The sequence below is a fragment of the Geosmithia morbida genome (assembly GCF_012550715.1).
Source record: "Geosmithia morbida isolate 1262 chromosome Unknown scaffold_4, whole genome shotgun sequence".
In the NCBI taxonomy this organism is placed as follows: domain Eukaryota; kingdom Fungi; phylum Ascomycota; class Sordariomycetes; order Hypocreales; family Bionectriaceae; genus Geosmithia; species Geosmithia morbida.
In genome coordinates, this window is record NW_023336191.1 from 437850 (window position 1) to 458973 (window position 21124).

The 21124-nt window shown below is 55.3% G+C and overlaps 6 protein-coding genes across 6 annotated transcripts; 3 read left to right on the top strand and 3 right to left on the bottom strand.

Annotated features, from left to right (window-relative positions):
* Positions 1-1751: 1751 nt before the first annotated feature.
* Positions 1752-2699, bottom strand: GMORB2_5621 (glycerol-1-phosphatase; the record flags this gene model as incomplete). Its single annotated transcript, XM_035467591.1, has 3 exons — positions 1752-2239; positions 2378-2487; positions 2581-2699. 3 exons carry the CDS (start codon positions 2697-2699, stop codon positions 1752-1754), a joined length of 717 nt encoding a protein of 238 aa, XP_035322557.1.
* A 1043-nt stretch (positions 2700-3742) lies between these two features.
* Positions 3743-6881, top strand: GMORB2_5622 (DNA replication regulator SLD3; the record flags this gene model as incomplete). Its single annotated transcript, XM_035467592.1, has 5 exons — positions 3743-3928; positions 4003-4728; positions 4943-5559; positions 5620-6164; positions 6256-6881. The coding sequence occupies 5 exons, from the start codon at positions 3743-3745 to the stop codon at positions 6879-6881; spliced, it is 2700 nt and encodes an 899-aa protein (XP_035322558.1).
* A 351-nt stretch (positions 6882-7232) lies between these two features.
* On the bottom strand, positions 7233-9364 carry GMORB2_5623 (uncharacterized protein; the record flags this gene model as incomplete). Its single annotated transcript, XM_035467593.1, has 2 exons — positions 7233-9076; positions 9157-9364. The coding sequence occupies 2 exons, from the start codon at positions 9362-9364 to the stop codon at positions 7233-7235; spliced, it is 2052 nt and encodes a 683-aa protein (XP_035322559.1).
* A 901-nt stretch (positions 9365-10265) lies between these two features.
* On the top strand, positions 10266-13007 carry GMORB2_5624 (pre-mRNA-processing factor 40; the record flags this gene model as incomplete). The annotated part of the gene is made up of 4 exons (XM_035467594.1): positions 10266-10415; positions 10491-11696; positions 11766-11882; positions 11958-13007. The coding sequence occupies 4 exons, from the start codon at positions 10266-10268 to the stop codon at positions 13005-13007; spliced, it is 2523 nt and encodes an 840-aa protein (XP_035322560.1).
* A 948-nt stretch (positions 13008-13955) lies between these two features.
* GMORB2_5625 (ATP-binding cassette, sub-family E, member 1) lies at positions 13956-16730 on the bottom strand (the record flags this gene model as incomplete). Its single annotated transcript, XM_035467595.1, has 6 exons — positions 13956-14126; positions 14312-15642; positions 15710-16124; positions 16280-16304; positions 16383-16460; positions 16651-16730. 6 exons carry the CDS (start codon positions 16728-16730, stop codon positions 13956-13958), a joined length of 2100 nt encoding a protein of 699 aa, XP_035322561.1.
* A 1492-nt stretch (positions 16731-18222) lies between these two features.
* On the top strand, positions 18223-19272 carry GMORB2_5626 (uncharacterized protein; the record flags this gene model as incomplete). The annotated part of the gene is made up of 1 exon (XM_035467596.1): positions 18223-19272. One exon carries the CDS (start codon positions 18223-18225, stop codon positions 19270-19272), a length of 1050 nt encoding a protein of 349 aa, XP_035322562.1.
* Between the last annotated feature and the right edge of the window lie 1852 nt (positions 19273-21124).

The following is a 21124-nucleotide window of genomic DNA, read 5'->3' on the forward strand; positions in this document are numbered from 1 at the left end:
TACGGGATCAACAAGGCAACAACGGTCAGATCAAACCATGTGTTGAGAGGGTGAGAAAAAAAGGAAAATAAACCTCCATGCCACATACGCACTTACCAGAGATGGATCGCTTTACTGCTCCCCCCCCCCCCCCCCCCCCCCCTCTCCGTGGCTCTGGGCCCAATCGGCATTGTAGATATCCTCCGGCCCAACGAACTCCCAACTTTCCGATTTTCCTTTTTCAATTATTCTCCTCGCAACCGGTTCCCGGTCCTTTTATGAATGATGTATGTGAATATGTCTTCCGTTCTTTTTGTAAGGTAATACTGATAAGGTGTAGCAGGAGGCGTGGAGAGAGAGAGAGAGAGAGCTTTGGGTGGTGAGACGTGTAGGTCCCTTGATGGATGTCGAAAGACGATGTTGAACGAATATAAATACGGGGAACGAGGAGTCTAGATACAGCCATGGTATATCCTTACTCACAAGTTGGCTCGTTCATGCGAAAAAAAAGAAGAAAAAATAACCTTCCGTGTATCTTTGGTATCATTCCCTCCTCCCAAACGCATCTTTTGATCCGATCTAGATGGCGCCATGGTGGGTTTAACTTTTTTTCCGGTCTTTTTTTCCCTCATGATGCTAAACGAGCTGGGAACCAAAAGAGAGAGTTGACGTGGTTGTCCTGTCCTGACCATGGGACAATTGCGTGAACCTCACGGATCTTCTGGTTCAGAGGCAAGGGGTGGAGGTAGTTGCAGCATCTGCTCTCTTGCTTCGGCGTAAACTCTCTCTCATGTTTCACCATGACGCCATGGGCATTAGGGTCGTCTTCTTTGGGAAGATCCCAGGTCCAGATTTGGCTTGTTGCCAATGCCCGGAAGAGGGAAAGAGGGTATCTCGACAATTGACGGCGCTGTCTCGGATTGATTTTGCTCGTTAGTAACGCGAGGGAAGCGAGCAGGGAGAGAAGGAAAGGACGCACACGACAAGGTTGAACCGCTCAACTGCTAGCTAGTACCTGGCACTAGCTACTAGCAAGTGATACGCATACCGTTGTTGGCTATGGCTAGCCTTGGATGGAGCTGTCGTCGAGGGAGGCTCGCGTCATGGTCGCGCGCGCCGTTGGCAAGGGGCAGCAATGTCGCACTAGAGGGAGGGTGAGGTCGCGTTGAAGACAACAAAAGCACGCGTAAGAAAAACTGCTGCTATCATCGTTATTTTCCTTCGTCAACGATTAAATAGACTCCCTGGGTGTCATGCTTGTCTCTGATGGAGATTCATGACACCTCGCTGTTTAAACTGGTGATTGTTGAGAGGTTCACACCCCATATCCCTTCTTACCCCTTCCCTTCTCCGCAGATGAGAGGTGAACAAGGCAATACTTGCTTTCTTTCCTTGGACCGAGACACTCGCCCGACGCTTGCCGAGACAAGATATGGCCTCTTCTATGCAGGAGGGGATGAAGGTTGGAATGCAATTCTCAATCCATATAGTAGTCTATCGGATATTTCCTCCCTCTTCACACAAAAGAAAAAAAGAAAAGAAAAGAAACTCCCTTCTATTATTTCCAGAAGGAGCCACCCACCCACCCACACACACACACACACACACCCCTCTCCCCTTCTCAGTATTAGTTTTGCCCTTCCTCCCCTTGTGCCATCTATTTGATTTCAGGAAGCGGGGAAAGAGAGAGAGTGAGAGAGAAATGGAGGGAGGGAGGGGTTTTAACAATAAAAATAAATAAATAAAAAGGAAGAGGGAGAAAGTGAAATCATCTACATCTTGAGCGAATGTGATATCTCAATCATCACTTTGCCCCCCTCCTTACCCACAACCCGGACGGAAGACAGGTCCTGGACGACCCAGTCAGGTCCGGCCTCGACCACCTGATCCACCGTGTGGCTCGTCACCAGGCCCAGCACCTTGCACCCGGCGGCTTTGCCGGCCCTGATGCCCGCGGGGGCGTCCTCCAGGACCAGAATGTCGTTGGACCTCTCGTGGAGACCCAGCTTCTCCCTGCCCAGGAGGTAGCATCCCGGGTCGGGCTTGCCCTGGGACACCGACTCGGCTGTCACGAGGTGCTCCGGCGTCGTCAGCGACATGACCTTTAGCCAGCCCGTCACCAAGGGTATCGTGCCTGACGTGACGATGGTCCACGGTGCCGAGAGGGAGGTCAGCTTGTCCAGCATGGATCGTGCTCCCGGGATCTCGACGGCTTCGTCGGAGTAGTCGCGGGGAAGGCGGCCTTCCATTTCCTGAGCGTCTGTGCGTCATCAGATGTAAGCTTCACAATCTTGCTCTTCTCTCTCTTCTTTCTTTTTCTCCCCCTCTTCTTCTCCTTCTTCTTTCCTTCCTCCTTTCTATGCATATGTGATGTATTCCCTCTTCCGCTCTCACTCACATTCTATCGTTGCCTTTTCCGGGGCGAGAATCTTGAGGACATCTATACTCCTACGACCGTGAGACGTCTCGAGAATCGTGTCGGGATCTACACCAATCTCTTTTCCCACGCTGTCCCTTCGACGTCAGCCAAAGCTTCTTTCCTCTCTCTCATTCTTTCTCTGCAGTCGTCTTCTCACGTCGTCAGAACCCCCGACTACTTACGCCCGCCAGTACTTGACAACGGCCGATGTCGAGTCGATAATCGTTCCGTCCATGTCAAACAGGAAGCCGTCAAAGGAGACCTGGATAGGCGGCTGCGTGTATCCCGCTTGCGAACCCATGGTTGATAGGTGTTGTGTGTTGTTTGTGTGTGTGTGTGTGTTTGTTTCGATACCCCGCAATGTGTGAATCGCTGGCGGTTGGCTTCAATGTGGTGAAGAAACTTTTCTGTCAGAAACACAGGACATCCAGCACGAATCAATACAGCCAGTTTGACCAGGAGGAGATGCCGCCTTGTCTCGAATGGAGAGGAGTTTAGTAAGCGTGAACCGATGCAATATCCTGTCGCTGATGACACGGGTTTAGAGGCTGAGAATATCGGTACGGAGCTGTCCGATAGGGAAATGCCGCCGCCGCCTGGAGCGGTACAGCCTTTGGTGGTTTAGCGTCATGGAGAGAGAATATCGGATTATAGCCTGTGATGATCGGATTGGAGTATCGTCGTATGAATTATAATCATGTTCATAGTAGTATATACCAAAGTATGCGAGAATATACAAGGCTTTGTAATATCGTTTCCATGTCATCCTGTTCTTGTACGATACATTATTTGGTCATGTTCTTTGGTGAGATACTATGAGTGATTGATGTACGAGTTGATAACCACCACTTTAAGCATAGTAGATGTAAGTGCGTACATATCAATATATGATGCATGTCTTTCACACGAACTGGTTATTTAACTCACACGTAGTATAATGACAAACACGATAATTACGCACATAAGTAGAGCCTAATACAATTCTATCCATTTAAACTGAGAAAGAAGGAAATTCGAAATAGAGTAGCAAGCTTGCAGGCTCAAGAGAAAAAAAAATCGAAAAAAAAAAATCAATGTGTCGAGGGTAGCGCGTGTCTGAACGCGTCTTGATTCACTGTCAGCCAGTAGGTTGTTGGTTTTTTTTATACCCAGACGTCCCCACTGACACACACAGACACACAATCTACAGTACGAACCTGCAGGGGAACAGGTAACCATTCACGACCATGGATCTGTAAATCCTTCTGTAAACCCTTCTTTTCTTCACTGCCTCTCTACCATCCGAGAACAATGTCACGCAGCATCTGAGCATCAACCTTGCCCCCACCCCAAGTCCATCCTTACATGTCCTCCGCCGCCGTGGCAGACGCAGACGCGTCGCGGTCAAGGTCGGGTTTCCTGACCCCCTCGTCCGACGGCTCTCTCAACCGCAGCGGGCATGGGGGATCTGGCTCCCCCGAGACGCGCGAGAGGAAAGGTGCCGACTCTCTGGCCATGGACCATCTCCTCAAGCCCATGGTTACATTAAAGGTACACACACGCAGAGAGACACTTCCCTGTCGCAGCTAGCAGACGCCTGACTGATGGGCAATCTGAACTTCCAGCCGCACCCACCCAAACTCCATGTCCAACCTCGACTTCTCCAGCCGCTGATGATTCTCCCGCGCGAACACCTCTCCCTCTCATGCCTCGACCTCAACGATCCCCGGGGTGACCTGCCTCTCGGCCGCCTCTTCGAATCCCACATCAAGATCCTCGACCTCGAGAACCGCATGGGCTCCTCGCCCAGCGTCATGATTGCCCGCAACGACTTGAGGGGCACGCTGTACGCCATCGAGAGGCTGGACGCAACCCTCTACACCGCGTGCAAGCTCGGATCGTGGAACTCGCCCGAGGACCTGGCCGCCCGCGCCACCGTCATCTGCCACGAGCGCCTCACCCGCCATCCTCCTTCAGCAGGCCCACCGAAACCTGCTGCCCTGGAGCAAGCTACGTTGACGACGCCCCGGACGCACAAGGAGGAAAGGAAGAAGCGCTTTGCCATCGACGCTATCCAGTCCCTCGTTCGAAAGAGGCCTCGTTCGCGGTCGGCGTCGGCAGCGGGTGAGATAGCTACCGGACAAGAGGCTGCCCAGACCAAACCCACAGACTCCGCGTCCCAGCTGCCTGCTGCCGATGTTGTCGATACGCGAGCAACGGCACCTGGTGGACTATCCCTCGAAACGCCCGGCATTGTCGCCCCCGAGGCCGATGTCGACCCCCAGCAGGCTGCGACCAACATCTTTGACAACATCCGCTCCCACTACTTTGAAGCATTGTACAAGTCTAAAGTAAGAGAGGAGAAGGACTGCCGCCCGTGCAAGTGGGGTGGCTTGCCAAGGTTTCTCCCGACTGACACGATAACCACTATAGGGATCCTTAGCCTACTTTGCCAAAGGCCCCCTGTCCCGTGCTCGCTCAGCCTTCCACCTAGATCTCGAGTCCAACCTTGACATCGGCGACCTCATCGACTTCCTCACCGGCCTAGTCCTCACTACCGTGCAGGTCGACAGGAAGCACCGAGAGACGATACCCAAGGTCATCTCCGGGATGAAGGAAATGGTCGACAGTTCCGACGAGGCCCGCAAGAAGCGCCGCCGGTCCAAGAAGATGAAGCTCGGCAAGGATGGCCTGTACCCTCAAGAGGACGACCGCATCCGCCAGTGGTGGGCTGCCAACAAGCTCGAGCTCAGGCACGACGACGAGACGGACATATCGCTCGAGCAGGTCAAGGCGCACGCGTCGCTCCTGCGCACCCGCGAGACCCAGCTGCAGATGATTGTCATCATGGAGATACTGGCCCTCGAGCCCCTGAAGCCCCAGGACCTGCCTGCCGACGACAGACTGCCTGCCCTCCCCGGCGGCGGCTCAGAGGCAGCCCCGGAGAAGGGGGTGGTGGTATCACCCCCGCCACCGGCGTCCAAGAAGCGCAATAAGCACAACTTGCCGGTCCTGCTCGACGTCCACGCCGACCGACTCACCATCTGGCAGTCCATGGCGTCTGACGAGCAGATCCTCCTCCAGGACTCCCAGACCCCCACACAATCGAGCGACCACCAGCTTCAGCAAAAGGCGTCGTCGGAACCTCTACGCGACTTTTGCGTCGACGTCATTGTTCCATTGTAAGTGCTGCCGCCCCGTCTTGCTTGCATCGTGCTCGTAGACTTACCAGCATGCGCCAGCTACTCTTCGCGTCTCCCACAGCTGTGCGACTCGCTCAGCCGGAAACTCGGCGGACCGGTCATCGTCTCGCCCCCGAAGCTCAAGTCCAAGTCGCAGAAGCGCCCCTCTGAGCGGCGGGACCAGAGGCCCGGCGCCGCTGCCAGGCGAACAGCCCTGCACAAGCGGCCCGAGTCGCTGCAGCACGCACTCTCCTTTGAGCGGGAGCATCGTCGGAGCGTATCACGTGGCCCGAGCCAGATCGAAGACCTCATGCGTGCAACATCGGCTTCCATGCCCAGCGTCAAGAGGGAAGACAGCGACAGTCTCAGGCTGCCCCCCTCCCGGGGCGCAGATCCAGCAGGGCCTGCCGGCACTCGGGAGGCACGCTCTTCCTCCTTGTCAAGGAGTAACAGCGTGACAGCGGGCGCGGACGACGTCAAGGCTAACCGTAAGGCCAAGATTGACGCCGAGCTGAGAGATGCCATCTCCAATCTGAGGAAGCCGAACCGCAGCGTCGTGGGCCAGGCAATGGTCGAGGCGGACAAGCACAGGGTCCCTGCAAAAAGTATTGCCTCCTCCCCCTCCCCTCTTTCTGTCTCCCAACCCGGTCCTGATCCTTTTAATTACTGACAAAACGTCTGTGTCTCCCTCTCCAGAAGTTCGACGAGGTAACAAGCCGACGGCTATGACCAACAACAACTCAGGCATCCAGGTCAAGGCGACGCCAGCCAACCACCGCTTCAAGGACGTCATGGGACCCAAGGTTGACCGGGAGAGGACCCCACCGGTCGCCTTTCTCCCCCGCACAGACGAGATCATCCCCCCGTCGAGCATCGGACCGCTAGCGCCGTCGACGGTCCTCCGAAACGGGCACATGGACGTCTTTGGCAGCTCACCCGCCGGCATCGTGGGCCAGACGCCTGTCAAGAGGCCCACCGCGACGTTCCTGCGCAGACCGGTGGCCGAGGAGCCGGCCATCCCACCATCCTCACCCATCATGTCGCAGAGCACGGCGGCGCTGGAACCCATGGACTCCCCCACCGTCCCTGGGAGCGTCGTCAGGCCCACGATGAGGAGGTGCGGTCCTCTTGCGCCAGAAGAGGTCACCAGGTTGGCTGATTATGAAGAACCACAGACTCCTGTCAAGAAGAGGTTGCCGCTTGAAAGTGGACAGCAGCAGCAGCAGCAGCAGCAGCAGCAGCAGCCAACTAAATGTGGAGGGGGATCCATCTTTGAGAGACTGGGCTGGGATAATGATGATGACTTGGATGATTTGCAATGAAGTTCCTAAGGCGGTAAATGGTTTTTATTTTTGTTTTAACTTCTACTTGTTTTACCTTATCGGGGTTGCATTTTCATGTTATATCAAGCACACGGCGGCGCATCGATTGGCATTGGGTTTGATCTTGTTCTCCTCTCCCTCTCCCTCTCTATCTCTCTCTCTCTCTCTCTTTGTGTGGGCGTGTGTGTGTGTCTTCCATGAGAAAAAAAAAAGATGTTTTTAGTCTTAGTGGGTATGGATAGCATGCAGATTGTATTAAGATGTGTGTATGTGTTTTCTTTAAAAAGTGCTTCTGTCTGACCTCTCCACCCCTCTCTAAATTTACCAACCCCCCTTTCCCTTCTCTTTCCCTCATGCTGCTGCTTCTACCATGATTGTTGGCAGATGACGTATATCAACATGATCCTGGGAAGCCAGGTCGATGACGCGGATGGCTTCTACACTGACGAGACCCTCCTTGAGAGCCAGGAACTGCAGGTCGACGACGTGGCAGGCGCCGGGGGCCAGTGGGCCGACGAGGACGTCAGGGTTGAGGCAGACGAGGTCGGCCGTCTGGACGAGAGAGTTCTTCTGTATGGCGTGGAGGACGTTGTCGTCCATGACGGCGTCGGCCACCTCCATGGTGTCAGGGTCGAGACCGGCACCGGCGCCGGCAGAGGCAGGATGCCAGGTGACGCCCATGGCTGGGTTGCCGCCGCCGCGACGACGGGAGCTAGAAGAAAGGGGACGCACAGAGCGGGTGGCGGAGTCGCTGCGTCGACGGCGAGGGACGGCGAGGATGGCAAATTTGCGGGGAGGTCGGGCGGGGGCGAGGAGGCCAGGGGTAGAGAAGGAGGAGGAGGAGGCTGTGATGGCGGCGGCGGCGTCGTTGGACCTGTTGACGACGTGCACGGCCCAGGTGAAGACGTCGCCGAGGCGGACGGGCGACGTGGGACCGGTGAGGGACAGGGTGATTCCCAGCTCGGGGAGGGGCGTGTCGGCGCGATTGGTGGATGCCTCGAGGGTGGGGAGGGCGTCTGGGCGGGTGATGGCGGGGGTCTTGAGGGGGACGATGGAGCTGCCGGGGCCGCTGCCGATGGACAGCTGGGAGGGGCGGTGGCCGCGCTGGATGCTGGGACCCTTGCCGAACGAGGGGCCGCTGAAGCTGGGGTTGACGGGGACGGAGAAGTCGACGCTGGCGGTCCAGTGCATGGCCAGGACGGGTTGGCAGGTTCCCGGGACGGACAGGGCGGTGGCGGAGATGGAGATGTCGAGGTCGCGCAGGGCGGAGGGCGACGAGGCCGTGGAGGTGGCGGCGACGGCGGCGGCGGCGGCGGCGGCCGAGCCCGTGGCAGCGAAGGCCGGCTCGGGGGACAGGTGATAGAGGAAGGTGAGGTAGTCGTGGGCGACGCAGGGGATGGGCAGGGCCATGTCGTCGCCGCTCAGGGGGTCGACGGTGGCGTTGGGGACGGACAGGGCGATGCGGTCGAGCATGACCTCGCAGTCGAAGTCGGCGGTGAAGTCGATCTCGAGGATAGCGATGACAGCCTGTCCGACGGGGAGCGTGTTGGGCCGCGAGAAGCGCACGCGCGTGTGCAGGACCGGGCGGACCGGCAGCCGAAGCTGCGGCAGCGCGCGGATGTGCCGCGTGCCGTCCTGCTGCCGGGCCAGCGGCGCCACCTTAGACACGCGCAGCGCCGACAGCTGCGGCTTCACCCCGCCCAGACCCGGGTCGCCGCCAAAGGCTTCGAGCAGGTTGAAGCTCGACGCCGTCCCGCTGGGGAGGTAGCCCTCTCGCGTGGCCACATGGTCCGCCTTGGGCTCCAGCCCCAGCGTCGCCGACGCTGTCACCACGACCGACGGGCTCTGCAGACGGATCCGCGGCCGCCCGATGAAGACGCCCAGCTTCCACACCGCGTAGATGGACTGGCGTCCTCTTGGCTTCCCATTGCCCGAGTCGCTGCCTCCTCCTGCCTCCGTCTCCGTCTCCTCCTCCTCCTCCTCCTCCTCCTCGTCCACCAGGATGAATGGATCGCTCACGTCCTTGACCGTCCCCTTGAAGATGGTATCGCTCGCCGGCGGGCTGCTGCTGCCCGATGTGCTCGCGTTGACCACCTGCGCCTCCACCGATAGCACCAGCCTGTTCAGCTGGGATTGGAGCGCCTCTTCCTCCAGCCACGGCATCTTGAGCATGAGGACCACATCGACATTCTCATCTGCAGCCAGGTGAGGTCAGTACATGACATGCACATACCTGTAGTACGTGATGGGAAAGGGGGTTTCCTTCGAAGCATACCAAAGAATAGAGACTCCCTCTGAGGTATCGAATCGGTGACGGACTGTCTTTGACCGAAATCCTTGAAAACATCCTCCAGTTCCAGATCAGTCGCCAGGGGGATGAAGTATGCTAGGTAAGATTTTTCTGCGAAAGTTGCGCTCGTATCGCCGGCCGTGATGGCCCCTTTTTTGGATACCATGGTGGCGGGCGTCTCTGCTTCGGCCATGACGATAGACAACGTGTCTTTTGTTGGATAGCTCTTGGAAGCAGGGATCATCACATTCTAGATCTGATGTCTTTTTTTTCCCTGTCTCACTGTCTCTGTCTCTCTCTGTCCCTCTCCCTCTCCTCTTTGTTTCCGTGTGATATAATATATATATATATATATATGTATGTATGTATATACAATATACGGATATATATATATATATTGAAACAATTGGCGTTATGTGAATTTCGAAAATGGTAGAAAGTAAAGCTGTATCTGTAGAAATGCTCCAAGGGGGGGGGGGGGGGGGGCGACGAAACCTGGTGGTGGGCGCCTTGTCGCGCTCCACAAGCTGCCATATACGGATAAATGCATAATTAGTGATGATTGGTCCTTGCTCTTTTGACGCAACAGCAGTCTCGTAGTAATCCGTGCGTCGCAATCGGTATCCAGCTTTCTGATTCCTCGAATGTGTCAGGGTAATACAAGTGCCTACTCACTCATCCCTCTTCCCTCTCTTTTCCTTTTTTTCAAATCTGTCTTCTGTTATGTTAGTTGCATGTAGCCGCCGGGGGGGTTATACTTATATATGTACACATATAAGTACTCCGTATTACTTCAGAAGGTACATGACTATAACCGTAGCTACAGAGTATTATTATTATACATTTAATATTGATACATGTAGGACGGTCGGTGCTTGGGGGGCCAAAAACTGGTGCCTGGGGCACGAATTTTTGTGCCCCAGGACTGCGACAAACGCACTTTGCAATCTTCTTCTCCCATACAAACGGATAATCGACCTTGTCGCGTTCATCGTCACTGACAGACCCACGACGCGCGGACTTGTATTCCTATCCGGTTTTCTTACTGAGGAGGCGGTATTCCCTTGTCTCCGTTTCCACTCGCGCGTGTAATCATGAACGGCATCGCGCCGCCTCAGCCATATGGGCAGCCGCCCTCGGTCTGGCAGGAGCATCACACCCCCGATGGCCGAGCCTACTATTATAACTCGGCTACCAAGGCTACGCAATGGACCAAGCCAGAGGACATGATGTCGCCTGCAGAGGTATGCTGCCTGCCCTTCTCCCCAAACTACTTAATCCATGGTTTGCCAACCGAATCTGACCGTCCTGTCATGTAGCGCGCTCTGGCCAACCAGCCGTGGAAGGAATACACAGCCGAAGGCGGTCGAAAGTACTGGTACAACACCGAGACCAAGGAGAGCTCTTGGGAGATGCCCGACGTGTACAAGACTGCTCTGGGCATCAAGGACAGCCCCGGTCCCGGCGCCCCTACGCCTTCGCAGACACCATTTACTCCTGGCAGTGGCTTCCACGACGCCCCTCGTGGCCCAGCACGCGACCGCGAAATGTACCGTGACACCTACTCCGAGTCCCGCCAGCTCCCGCCCTCCAGCGAAGCGAGGGCCCAGAGCTTCGTCCCCTCCTCCAACGACCCGGAGTATGCGACCGCGGAGGAGGCCGAGGCGGCCTTTGTCAAGCTGCTCCGCCTCAGTGGCGTGCAGCCCGACTGGACGTGGGAGGACACGATACGCGCGACGGCGCGCGACCCTCAGTTTCGAGCTATCAAGGACCCCAAGGGCCGCAAGGACGCCTTCGAGAACTACTGCCACGACGTCATCACCCAAGACAAGGAGCGTGCTGAGGAGCGCCTGAGCAAGGTCCGCGCCGATTTCGAGACGATGCTGAGGCGCCAGCCCGAGATCAAGCATTACACGCGGTGGAAGACGGCCCGGCCCATGCTGGAGGGAGAGACGCTGTTTCGGTCGACGGCCGACGAGGCGGAGCGCCGCCAGATCTTCGAGGAGTACATCGTCGGGCTCAAGAGGGCCCACGCCGAGGAGCAGTCCAGCATGCGCAAGAGCGCCATGGACAGCCTGGTTGACCTGCTGCCCAAGCTCAATCTCGAGCCCTACACGCGCTGGTCCGATGCTCAGGGAATCATCTCCACCACCCAGACCTTCCAGAGCGAGCCCAAGTTCCAAGCCCTCAGTCAGCTCGACATGCTCAACGCCTTCCAGGGCCACATGAAGGCTCTCGAGAGGGCCTTCAATGACTCCAAGCAGCAGGAGAAGAACCGCAAGTTCCGCAAGGAGCGCAAGGCCCGCGATGCCTTCAAGTCGCTGCTTGCCGAGTTGCGCAAGGACGGCAAGATCAATGCTGGGACCAAGTGGAGCCAGATCTTGCCCCTCATCGAGAACGACCAGCGCTACACCAGCATGGCCGGCCAGGGCGGATCGACCCCCCAAGAGCTGTTCTGGGATGTTGTCGAAGAGGAGGATCGTGGGCTCCGTGAAACCCGTAACGATGTTATTGATGTTTTGGAAGTATGGTCTTGTCGTGCCCCCTATTCGGATTGCATGAACCACCACCGACTAACCATGGCCGCCCTCTAGGACAAGCGATTTGAGCTGTCATCGACGAGCGACTTTGAGGAGTTTCTGTCCCTCATGAAGGATGACCAACGCACTGCTAACATTGACCGTGACATTCTGAGGTTCATTTTTGACCGCGTGAGTACACGTCCAGACATAGGAATGACTCGGCCTGATAGAAGGAGTAAGCTGACGACAAGTTTTTCTTCACAGCTCCGCGAAAAGCGTTCATCAAGACGCGACGACGACCGACACCAGCATCGCGCCATTGAAGAGCTCCGCGCCTACCTGAAGCGCATGGAGCCGCCTATCACTGCCAGCGACACATATGAAAAGGTACGACCGCGACTGTTGAAATCAGAGGAATTTCGGGCCGTCTCTTCCGAGGACGCCAGACGCTCCGCGTTTGACAAGCTCCTCCGCCGGTTGCGCGAGAAGGAGGAAGATGCCGAGCGCAGCAGCAGCTACCGGCGGCGCGACCGCGATCGTGAGCGCGGGCGCGGCTCCATCGACCGAGAGCGTGACCACCGCCGTGACCGGGACAAGTCCAAAGGTGAGCGTGACCACCGTAGTAACGGACGCTCGTCAAGACGTAGTCGCAGCCCCGTTGAGGCGGACGCCTACGAAGCCGACAGGCGCAGGGCCATTGCCGAGCGAGAGCGCAACCACCGCAAGGCCACCATGGCCGAGAGCGCCTTCTCCAGTGTTGGCGCCAGCGACCGACTCTCCTCTTCCTCCCGCTTGTCCCCGGCAGCAGCACCCCGGAGGGAGCTGCGCGATCGGGATGTCCGAGAGCGTGAACGTGAACGTGAACGTGAGCGTGAGCGTGAGCGCGACCGCGACCGTGACCGCGACCGTGACCGCGACCGCGACCGTGACCGTGAACGTGAACGTGAACGTGACCGCGACCGTGACCGCGATAGGGTCAGGGATGACCGCAGGGACAGAGACCGGGAGAGGGACCGCGACTACGACCGCCCGCCCCCCCGCTCCCGCCGTATCGTCAACGAGGATGCTCCCCCGCCTCCGCGCAGGGACGATGACCGCGACAGGCTTTACCGTCGTCGCACTGATCGAGGTTCGTACGATGAACTCCCCTATGGAGATGAGGCTCCTTCGACATCAGGTGCTGGACGTCGTCGTCGTGATGACGATCAGGACCATGCTAGACGTGATTCGAGAGATTCCAAGGTTAGTCCCCCTTCACGCCCTCTGTTCTCCCTTCTCTTCCCCCCCTCTCTTCCCTCTCAAATCAAGATCTAACGATGGAATCCAGAGAATCAAAATGGACAATTCCCCCTCCCGAGACTCTGTCCCCTCCACCACCAAGGGAAAGACTCCACCACCCGCACCTACAGCTGCAGATGCGGCCTCCGCAACAGCAACGGCAGCAGCAGCAACAGCGACGGCAGCAACAGATGCATCCCGAGACGCTCGATCAGGCAGTGAAGAAGGGGAGATTGAAGAAGAGGACTAGTCGCTTTTTATTTCATGTTAATCCCTCTCTTTCTCTTCTATCTTTCTTGAGTGTTTCTTGATCAAGTACGTCTCTTGCCCCGCTCTTTTTCTTCTGTTTACTTGCTGGGAGAAGAATGACTTGGAGAAGAGGATGAGGAAAAAAAAAGGGGAAAAGAACAACACTACGAGTCGGTTATACTACCTTGTCCGTTTTCCCTTGTTGGGTGAGTCTTCTACCTGCTTGTGCGTGGACTACTCCCTCTCCCCCTCCCCCCCCCCTCCTGGACAATTATGTTTTCACAGTTTCTAGTTAGTACGCACTACGGACGACTTTCTTGCTGTGTTGCTTCGTACAATATTGGTAGTTGTAGTAGTAATTCTTTCTCTTCTTTTTTACCAAATATATTCATAAAAAAGTAACAAGTGCTAGAGATGTGGTAATATACTTTCCTCAATCTCCTCGTTTATACGGCAACACACAGTTCTAATATAGAATCCCGATAGGTTTTTTTTGCTTCCTGCGAGGTAAGGAAGCTCCCATGTGTGTCATCCGCCCTCTTGACGATGGTCATCCTGCTTGATCCGCTTTTGCCCCTCAATCTGTGAGAGGGGGAGTGGTTTGATCAGGGAATGGTCGCAACACTCTGTTGACCAATATGAGAGGGAAGAGATATGTAAGGATACCAAACGTCTCTCATCTCCCCTCTCACAGGACCAGGCAAAAAGCAGGGGATAGACCATCGTCGGCCGATGTCACTCGTCCGTGTCGTCATCCTCGCTGGCGCCGGCATCGGCGGAACCCGTCTCTGGGTCATGGCAGCAGCGGCGGCGACCCTTTACGCGCTTCTTGGTGGCGCGTGATTTTCCTTTTTCAACGCCGTCAACGCCCTGGGATGATGCAAGTTTTCGATTCTGCCACTCCTGCTGCGCAGGAGGTATCTCATAGTAGTTGCCCTTCTCAGGAGCTCCTGCCCTTTTCCTCGTCCATGAAGAACTAGTAAGAAAGAAAAAAAACCAAAGGTTAGCATTGGAAGAACAAGATAGGCTCAAGAGAAGATCAGAAAGTAGCGATAACAGAAAAGGAGAAGAAAGCAGGGGAATACACGTACGTAGTTTCCATTCAGCTTCTGGTCCTGATCCAGCTGAGATCCAAGCTTATTGATACGGGGACGGTAGTTTGTCGGATCACGGCGAAAGGTGACATTGAGGTTCTTGAGGAAGGCGTTGCAGCCGGTGAGCAGGGACTCGGGTTTGTTGGCGTGGGAGAGGACTCCGGGTTGACCGTCGAAGACGATGACGCGGTCGGCCAGGTAGGTGGCCATGATGAAGTCGTGCTCGACGATAAAGGCCGTCTTCTTGATGTGCATAATGTAGCGCTTGATGACGCGCGAGGCCATGATGCGCTGCTCCGAGTCGAGGTAGGCGGAAGGCTCGTCGATCAGGTAGATGTCGGCTGGCATGCCCAGGGCCAGGACGATAGCAACACGCTGCAGCTCACCACCGGATAAGTTCTTGACCTCCTGATCAATGAAATCCTCGAGCTTGAGGGGCTTGATGACGTCGGTCTGGAACTGGGGTGACAGGAAGGCCTGCTTGATCTTCTTCAGGAAGAGCATGCGCACGGTGCCGTCAAATTTGGGCGTGATGGTCTGGGGCTTCATGCTGATCCTCATCTCCGGGATCGACTCCTTGCTGTCGGGCTTGAGGGCACCGGCAAGCATGCGGCAGAAGGTGGTCTTTCCGGTACCATTCTCGCCCATCATGACGATGATCTCCGAGTCGGTGAACTCGCCGGCATCAATCTGGAGCTTGAAGCCTCCGAGCGTCTTCTCCATGGCCGGGTACTCGAAGGCGCGCGACTTGTCGACCTGTAGCTCCTCGACACCCTCGGCGATACGGAAGGTCAGAGACTCGGGACGGAAACGCAGGTTCTCAGTGGGGATGTGACCGTCGAGGAAGATGTTGATACCCTCACGGACCGAGTATGGCATAGTGACGACACCGTAGATGGCGGGCTGGCCGTAGAGGACGCAGACATAGTCAGACAGGTAGTCGAGAACAGACAGATCGTGCTCGACGACAATGATGTAGTCGTCGTCACGGAGCAGGGAGCGGATGATCTGGGCGGCACTCAGACGCTGCTTCACATCGAGATACGACGAGGGCTCGTCAAACATGTAAACGTCGGCCTTTTGAACGCAGACGGTACCGATGGCGAAACGCTGGAGCTCACCACCAGACAGCTTGCCGATCTCACGTTCCAGAAGATGGTTCAGTTCGAGTGTCTCCATGACGCTATCCATGTTACCGAGGTTGGCACGGCTGTTGATCAGGAACTTGACCGTCTTGTCGGTGCCGCGGACAGCCTTGGGGATCTGGTCGACATATTGGGGCTTGACGACAGCCTTCAGATCGTCTTCGAGAAGCTTGGTAAAGTAGTCTAAACGGGGGGGGCGGTCACTGTTAGGGACTGCATGTGCATCGAGTTGGAAACCGGAGAAACTCACTTTGCAAGTCAGAGCCACGGAAGTGTTTGATGACCTCCTCCCAGTCAGGGGGGTTCTCGTAGCGACCCAGGTTGGGCTTGAGCTTTCCACTAAGAATCTTGAGAGCGGTACTCTTTCCGATACCGTTCGTTCCGACGAGACCGAGGACCTGACCAGGACGAGGCATAGGCAGACGGTGGACCTTGAAGGCGTTGGGGCCATAGCGGTGGGTGACCTCCTTCTCGAGGTTGGTGGGCAGGTTGATGATGGTGATGGCGTCGAAGGGGCATTTCTTGGGGCAGATACCGCAACCGATACAGAGCGACTCGGAGATGAAGGCGAGCTTGGAGGTGGGGGCGACTTCGATGCAGAGCTTTCCGCTACGGACGACGGGACAGGACTTTTTACATTCCTGACGACACTTGCGCGGACGACACTATTATGGTTGGACATCATGGATCAGCTTCAGTTCTTGCTTCTACCGTATATGGTGGTAATTGCCGTTGTCGTGGTGGGGTGGCGGGGCAGCAAGGAGGGGCAGCGAAAAAAAAAGAGAAGAGAGAAAAAAAACTTTTGAGATATTTGACTGACCTTGTCGTCGTTGACAATAGCGATACTGAGGAAAGAGACGTGTCAACCGATGAACGACAGCTATCAATGTGTTAGAATACCGGTGACGGCAGCAGTAACATACCGAGTAAGCTTTCCGGACATCGTCGCGAGTCGACCGAGGACACAGACGGATCGGGAGTCGAAGAAAAAGGCGTTGACGCTGTGGCAACAGCGGGGCAAAAAAGCCTTGTTGACGGAAGGCAGACGGCTAAACCGCAGGCAATGTGCTAGCGTCGAAGACGTGTGGCGGTGGTCGAAGAGAAAGGAAATGGAAGGAAAAAAAAAAAGAAGAAAAAGAGAGGAGAGGTAGAGGGAGGGAGGGAGGAAGAGGTGGGGGACGATCTTCGCACGTTGAGAAAATGCCACCAGCGGCGATGTCGTTTGCTAGAAAATATCTGATTATGAGAGAGCGAATGGCGTGTGCGGTCATCAATTTTTCCTGGACGCTGAATCGTCAACTTTTGGCGGGGCAGGGCATCGGGTTGAGGTACTCTGGTCTCTTGCTAGGGCTGGCGCTGGTCACAGGTATTTACAGCACTAATACAGCCTCTGCACTTGCCAGCTTACATTACGAGCAATAAGTACGAGTAGTAATACTGACAGTAATTGGCATCCATATGATGGAAGACCACCTTCTTGCCAGTTCATGCCACTGTTGAGTATTAAATCAATACCATCACGCTACTGCTGCGCCATAGTTTATTCGGTGGCTTGCCTCTTACATACTATTGATAATACCCGCCCTCCCGAACCGACTCGTGGTGGCTGTCTCTGTCTCATCCTTGTCAATGGCCTGGCTCATAAGCCTAGTACCGTTTATAGCATCATCCATCCCATTGTATCAAGAAGATGCGACTTTTGCCGTTATCGTATATTTGCTTCTACAAGAATCCCCCGTGCTGGCATGCCAATTCGCATTTCGCATTCTGAGTTCATGCACGCACCGCCGAACGTTAGCCACATCAAGGCAGCCACACATATTGCTGACTCACCAAAGATTGTGACTGTGGCTGACTCTAGGTCCTTCCATTCTACACTTCAGTTTTCCCGGTGTGGATTACTCATACCAAACTCTCCCCATCTCTCGGGGCTTGCCTAATCTGTATGCACTGAGTGCGTGCATTTACCAGTCGCCTCCCTCCTCATCTCCCTCAATCAAACTTTTCCTCCTCCATCATCAACCTCGTCACCCTCTTGCCGCCAGAAGCCCACGGTCTGTACGGTCGCACCACCATCGTTTTACGACTCCCTGATACCGTCCTCCTCGCGAGTACAACCGCTACCCTTCGAGCCGACTCTTTCCTGATCTGACGTTGTTCGCACATCTTCAGACGCCTTAACTGGTTTCGGACAGTCGGCCGGCAGACATCTTTCGCTCTCTTATCCTCTCTTGATACCCTTGGACGTGCTACTCTGGCCGAGTTCGATCCTCCATCTCGTCTGTTTCGCCCCATCGTCAGACGCCACCTGCAATTCTCGGCCTTTTTCTGATCGACTCCTCGTATATACCTGAAGAGATCCACGCACAACTCGTCAGCACAGTCCATCGGGTGCAGCTTCCATCGCTTGTTGCGACTCGCTGGAAATCCTGAGATCAGCGCTTTTCCTCATCGCCACATCTTCCTCTTCACTTTTTCTCGTTTTGTCATCGTCGAGCTACTGCCACGAGAACGGCACGTGCTCGATACTCGATACCTTTTTACCCAAACTCTCGTCAAGCCGCCAAGGTGCATTCACCACTTTTCTTCCAGCTCGTCAACGATCAGCTCTGGAACCGTGAAGCAGAAAAAGAAAGCTCTGCCCGAGCATCGATTGCCAAGAAGCGGAGCCAGCAACGGAAGAAGGCCAGGGAGGCGCGCAGAGCACGAAAAGTATTTGACGAGGTTAACAACATCTACACGCCCAAGGCGTACCGGCCCAAGATGTTCAGCCCGAAGAGCGGGGACACCGCGGGGGGCAAGTTCAAGGAGGACTTGAACAATATCCTCTCGTGCCCGGATTGCAGGACGATTCCTCCCAACTTGGTGGAGGAGTTCTCCAGCGGAGACATGGTGTGCGAAGACTGTGGTGTCGTGGTTGGTCAGCGCATCATCGACAATAGGTCTGAGTGGCGAACGTTTGCCAACGACGACCAGAACGGTGACGACCCCAGCCGTGTCGGCGGTCCGCAGGATGAGTTTATCGAGGGCCAGCAGCTGGCGACGACGGTGGCCTTTTCCGAGACCAAGGCTCACAAGGCGCTGTCTCGCACGCAGAACAATGCCAGCAGCGACAAGGGCCAGAAGAACCTGCTGCAGGGGTACAAGGAGATCGTGTCGCTCTGCGAGACCAGCAATGTCGGGCAGAACGTCACGAACGCAGCCAAGCACATCTTCAAACTGGTGGACAAGCACAAGGCGCTCAGAGGCAAGCCGCAGGAAGTCATCATTGCCGGGTGCCTCTTTGTGGCGTGCCGCCAGAACAACGTACCCAGGACGTTTCGCGAAATCTTCAACCTGACCAACGTCGGCAAGAAGGAGGTGGGCCGCGTGTTCAAGCAGCTGCAGACGTTCCTGCTCAAGATCCGCGACGAGGATGACCAGGAGACAACCAAGGGCCTGGACGCGGTGACGAGCTACGAGAATACGACGACGAGCGCGGCGGATCTGTGCGGCCGCTACGTGTCGCAGCTGGGCTTCAAGAATCAGCAGCGCATCACCAACCTGGCTCGGGCCGTAGCGATGGAGGGGCAGAATGACGTGCGCATAGGAGGCCGGTCGCCGCTGTCGGTGGCGGCGGCGTGCATCTACATGGTGTGCCACCTGGTGGGCGAGCCGAGGCCATCGCAGCCGATTGCTCAGCAGGCAGGCGTCAGCGACGGCACGGTCAAGACGGCCTACAAAATCCTCTACAGCCTCAGGGACCAGCTCATCCAGAAGGAGTGGCTCACGGATGGTGCCAGCATGGATAACATCCCTGTCGTGCAGGCTTAGGTGGCCCCCGACAAGATCAGGACCTGACTGCGTCCATGTTCCAGGGTCGTTGTTCTTCCCTCTCTTTTTTTTTTTAATTTTTTTTTTTACCCACCTCCTGGCCTATCTTTTTCTTTCTTCTTTCTCTGAAAGACAAGAATAAAAACAAAAACAGGGATTCTTCGAGACACCGGGGGGATGAACCATCATCTGATGTGTCATGTTGATCATGGCTATTCGAGGCAGGAGCAGAGCTGCCATCGTTTTTTTCCGTTTGAAGGGGGGGGGATCATTTCCTTCTGACTCATCTTTTTCCAAGTCTACGGTACTCTTTTCTGTTCTCTCTCTTTCTTTCTTTTTTAACCACGCATCTTCCTTTGATCTTAGTCTGATCGGGTTCAACATGGCCTTTTATTACATCAAAAAAAAACATTGGGCGTTGAGGGTTTCTGCCTGCTGGCATTGCTTCTTTGTTTTTGGCCTGATAGTCTTGTGTACAACGTTGCACATGACGTGACAAGGGGAATTGACAGCTGGCTTAGCTGATGAATACGATCAGGTATATGACTCGTATCATACACACGAGTTTCCAAGGGCCGCCGGGCAGCAAGAATGAGATTTGAAAATTTTAACAAACAAAAAAAAACAAGACAATACCCAAAATGATGACAAGAAAAAAAAAGCAATCAAGACGAGAACTTTTTCTTCATTCACTCGACCGTGCACATGCTGTTATTCTCGTGTGCTTGTGTTATCTAGGCAGTCTCTTGTCGTGGCAGGTACCTGCTCCCTCTGTCACATGAATGGATGTACGCGTGGGAGAGGCATTAGGGTCAGGAGTTGTAGTAATCTGTGAGACAAAAATGAGACAAAAAAAAAGAAGATGCATGAGGTCGCAGCGCAGCGCACCGTACCGTGTCGTGCCGTGCCGTATTGTATCGTACTATGCGCTGTCGGCAATCGGCGTTGGGTCATACTAAATAAATACTATGTACGTGTTATGCCAACACTCGGCTGTTCCTGGCAATACCCGGTATGGCACGATCCATCTCGTGCAGGACCACTGATCCGGGCCAGCTGTCCAGACCTTGAAGCGCCTGGCTGGGAATTGAATTTTTATTCTATGGTCATCGTTGTCTTGACCGATCGTATCGTCAAAGGTAGAGAGGGTGAGAGGATGAAGAGTGGGGGTAAAGAGAAGAGGAAAGAAGAAGAAAGAAGAAGAAAGAAGACGAAGAAGACGAAGAAGAAGAAAGAAAGAAAAGGGGTATTACCTAGAGGGGCGATGGAGGGAAAGGGGCAGACCTATCTGACCAATGTTGTCGGTTCATATTTCTCGGTGAGGATAGCTGCACAAGATACAACGGGGGCTCGGGAGAGAGACCAGGAGAGAGACAGGTGGTCAGCCAGAGATGGCCAAAGGTGGCGGTCAGCTTCGCAGTACAGAGTGATGGTGTGCAGAGTAGACGATGACGACTTGCGAAGGGGAAAGTCTCGGCCAAGGACGAAGGGAGGGGTTGGGGATGATTGATGGATGCCTGTAATGCAATGACTCGGTAGATCCGGGAGCCTTTGCTCTGCACCACATTGTGACATAGATTGGCGATGTCAGTTTACAGGTTTTACAGGTTGGATGGGTCAGTGCAGTATGGATAGAAGAAATTGCACGTCTGTGATATAGAAAGCAAGAGGTTGAATGAATCAGGGCTAGAGCTGAAGATGTATGCAATAACGTCAATGCATATACATATGTCCCGGTGACATGCCCACCCTTGCTTTGATCCAATTCAGATGGACGCCTGCTTCCCTGGATGATCGGACCCGTCGGATTGGGTCCCTGTGGAAGAGGGGGGGGGGGGGGGGGGGGGGGGGG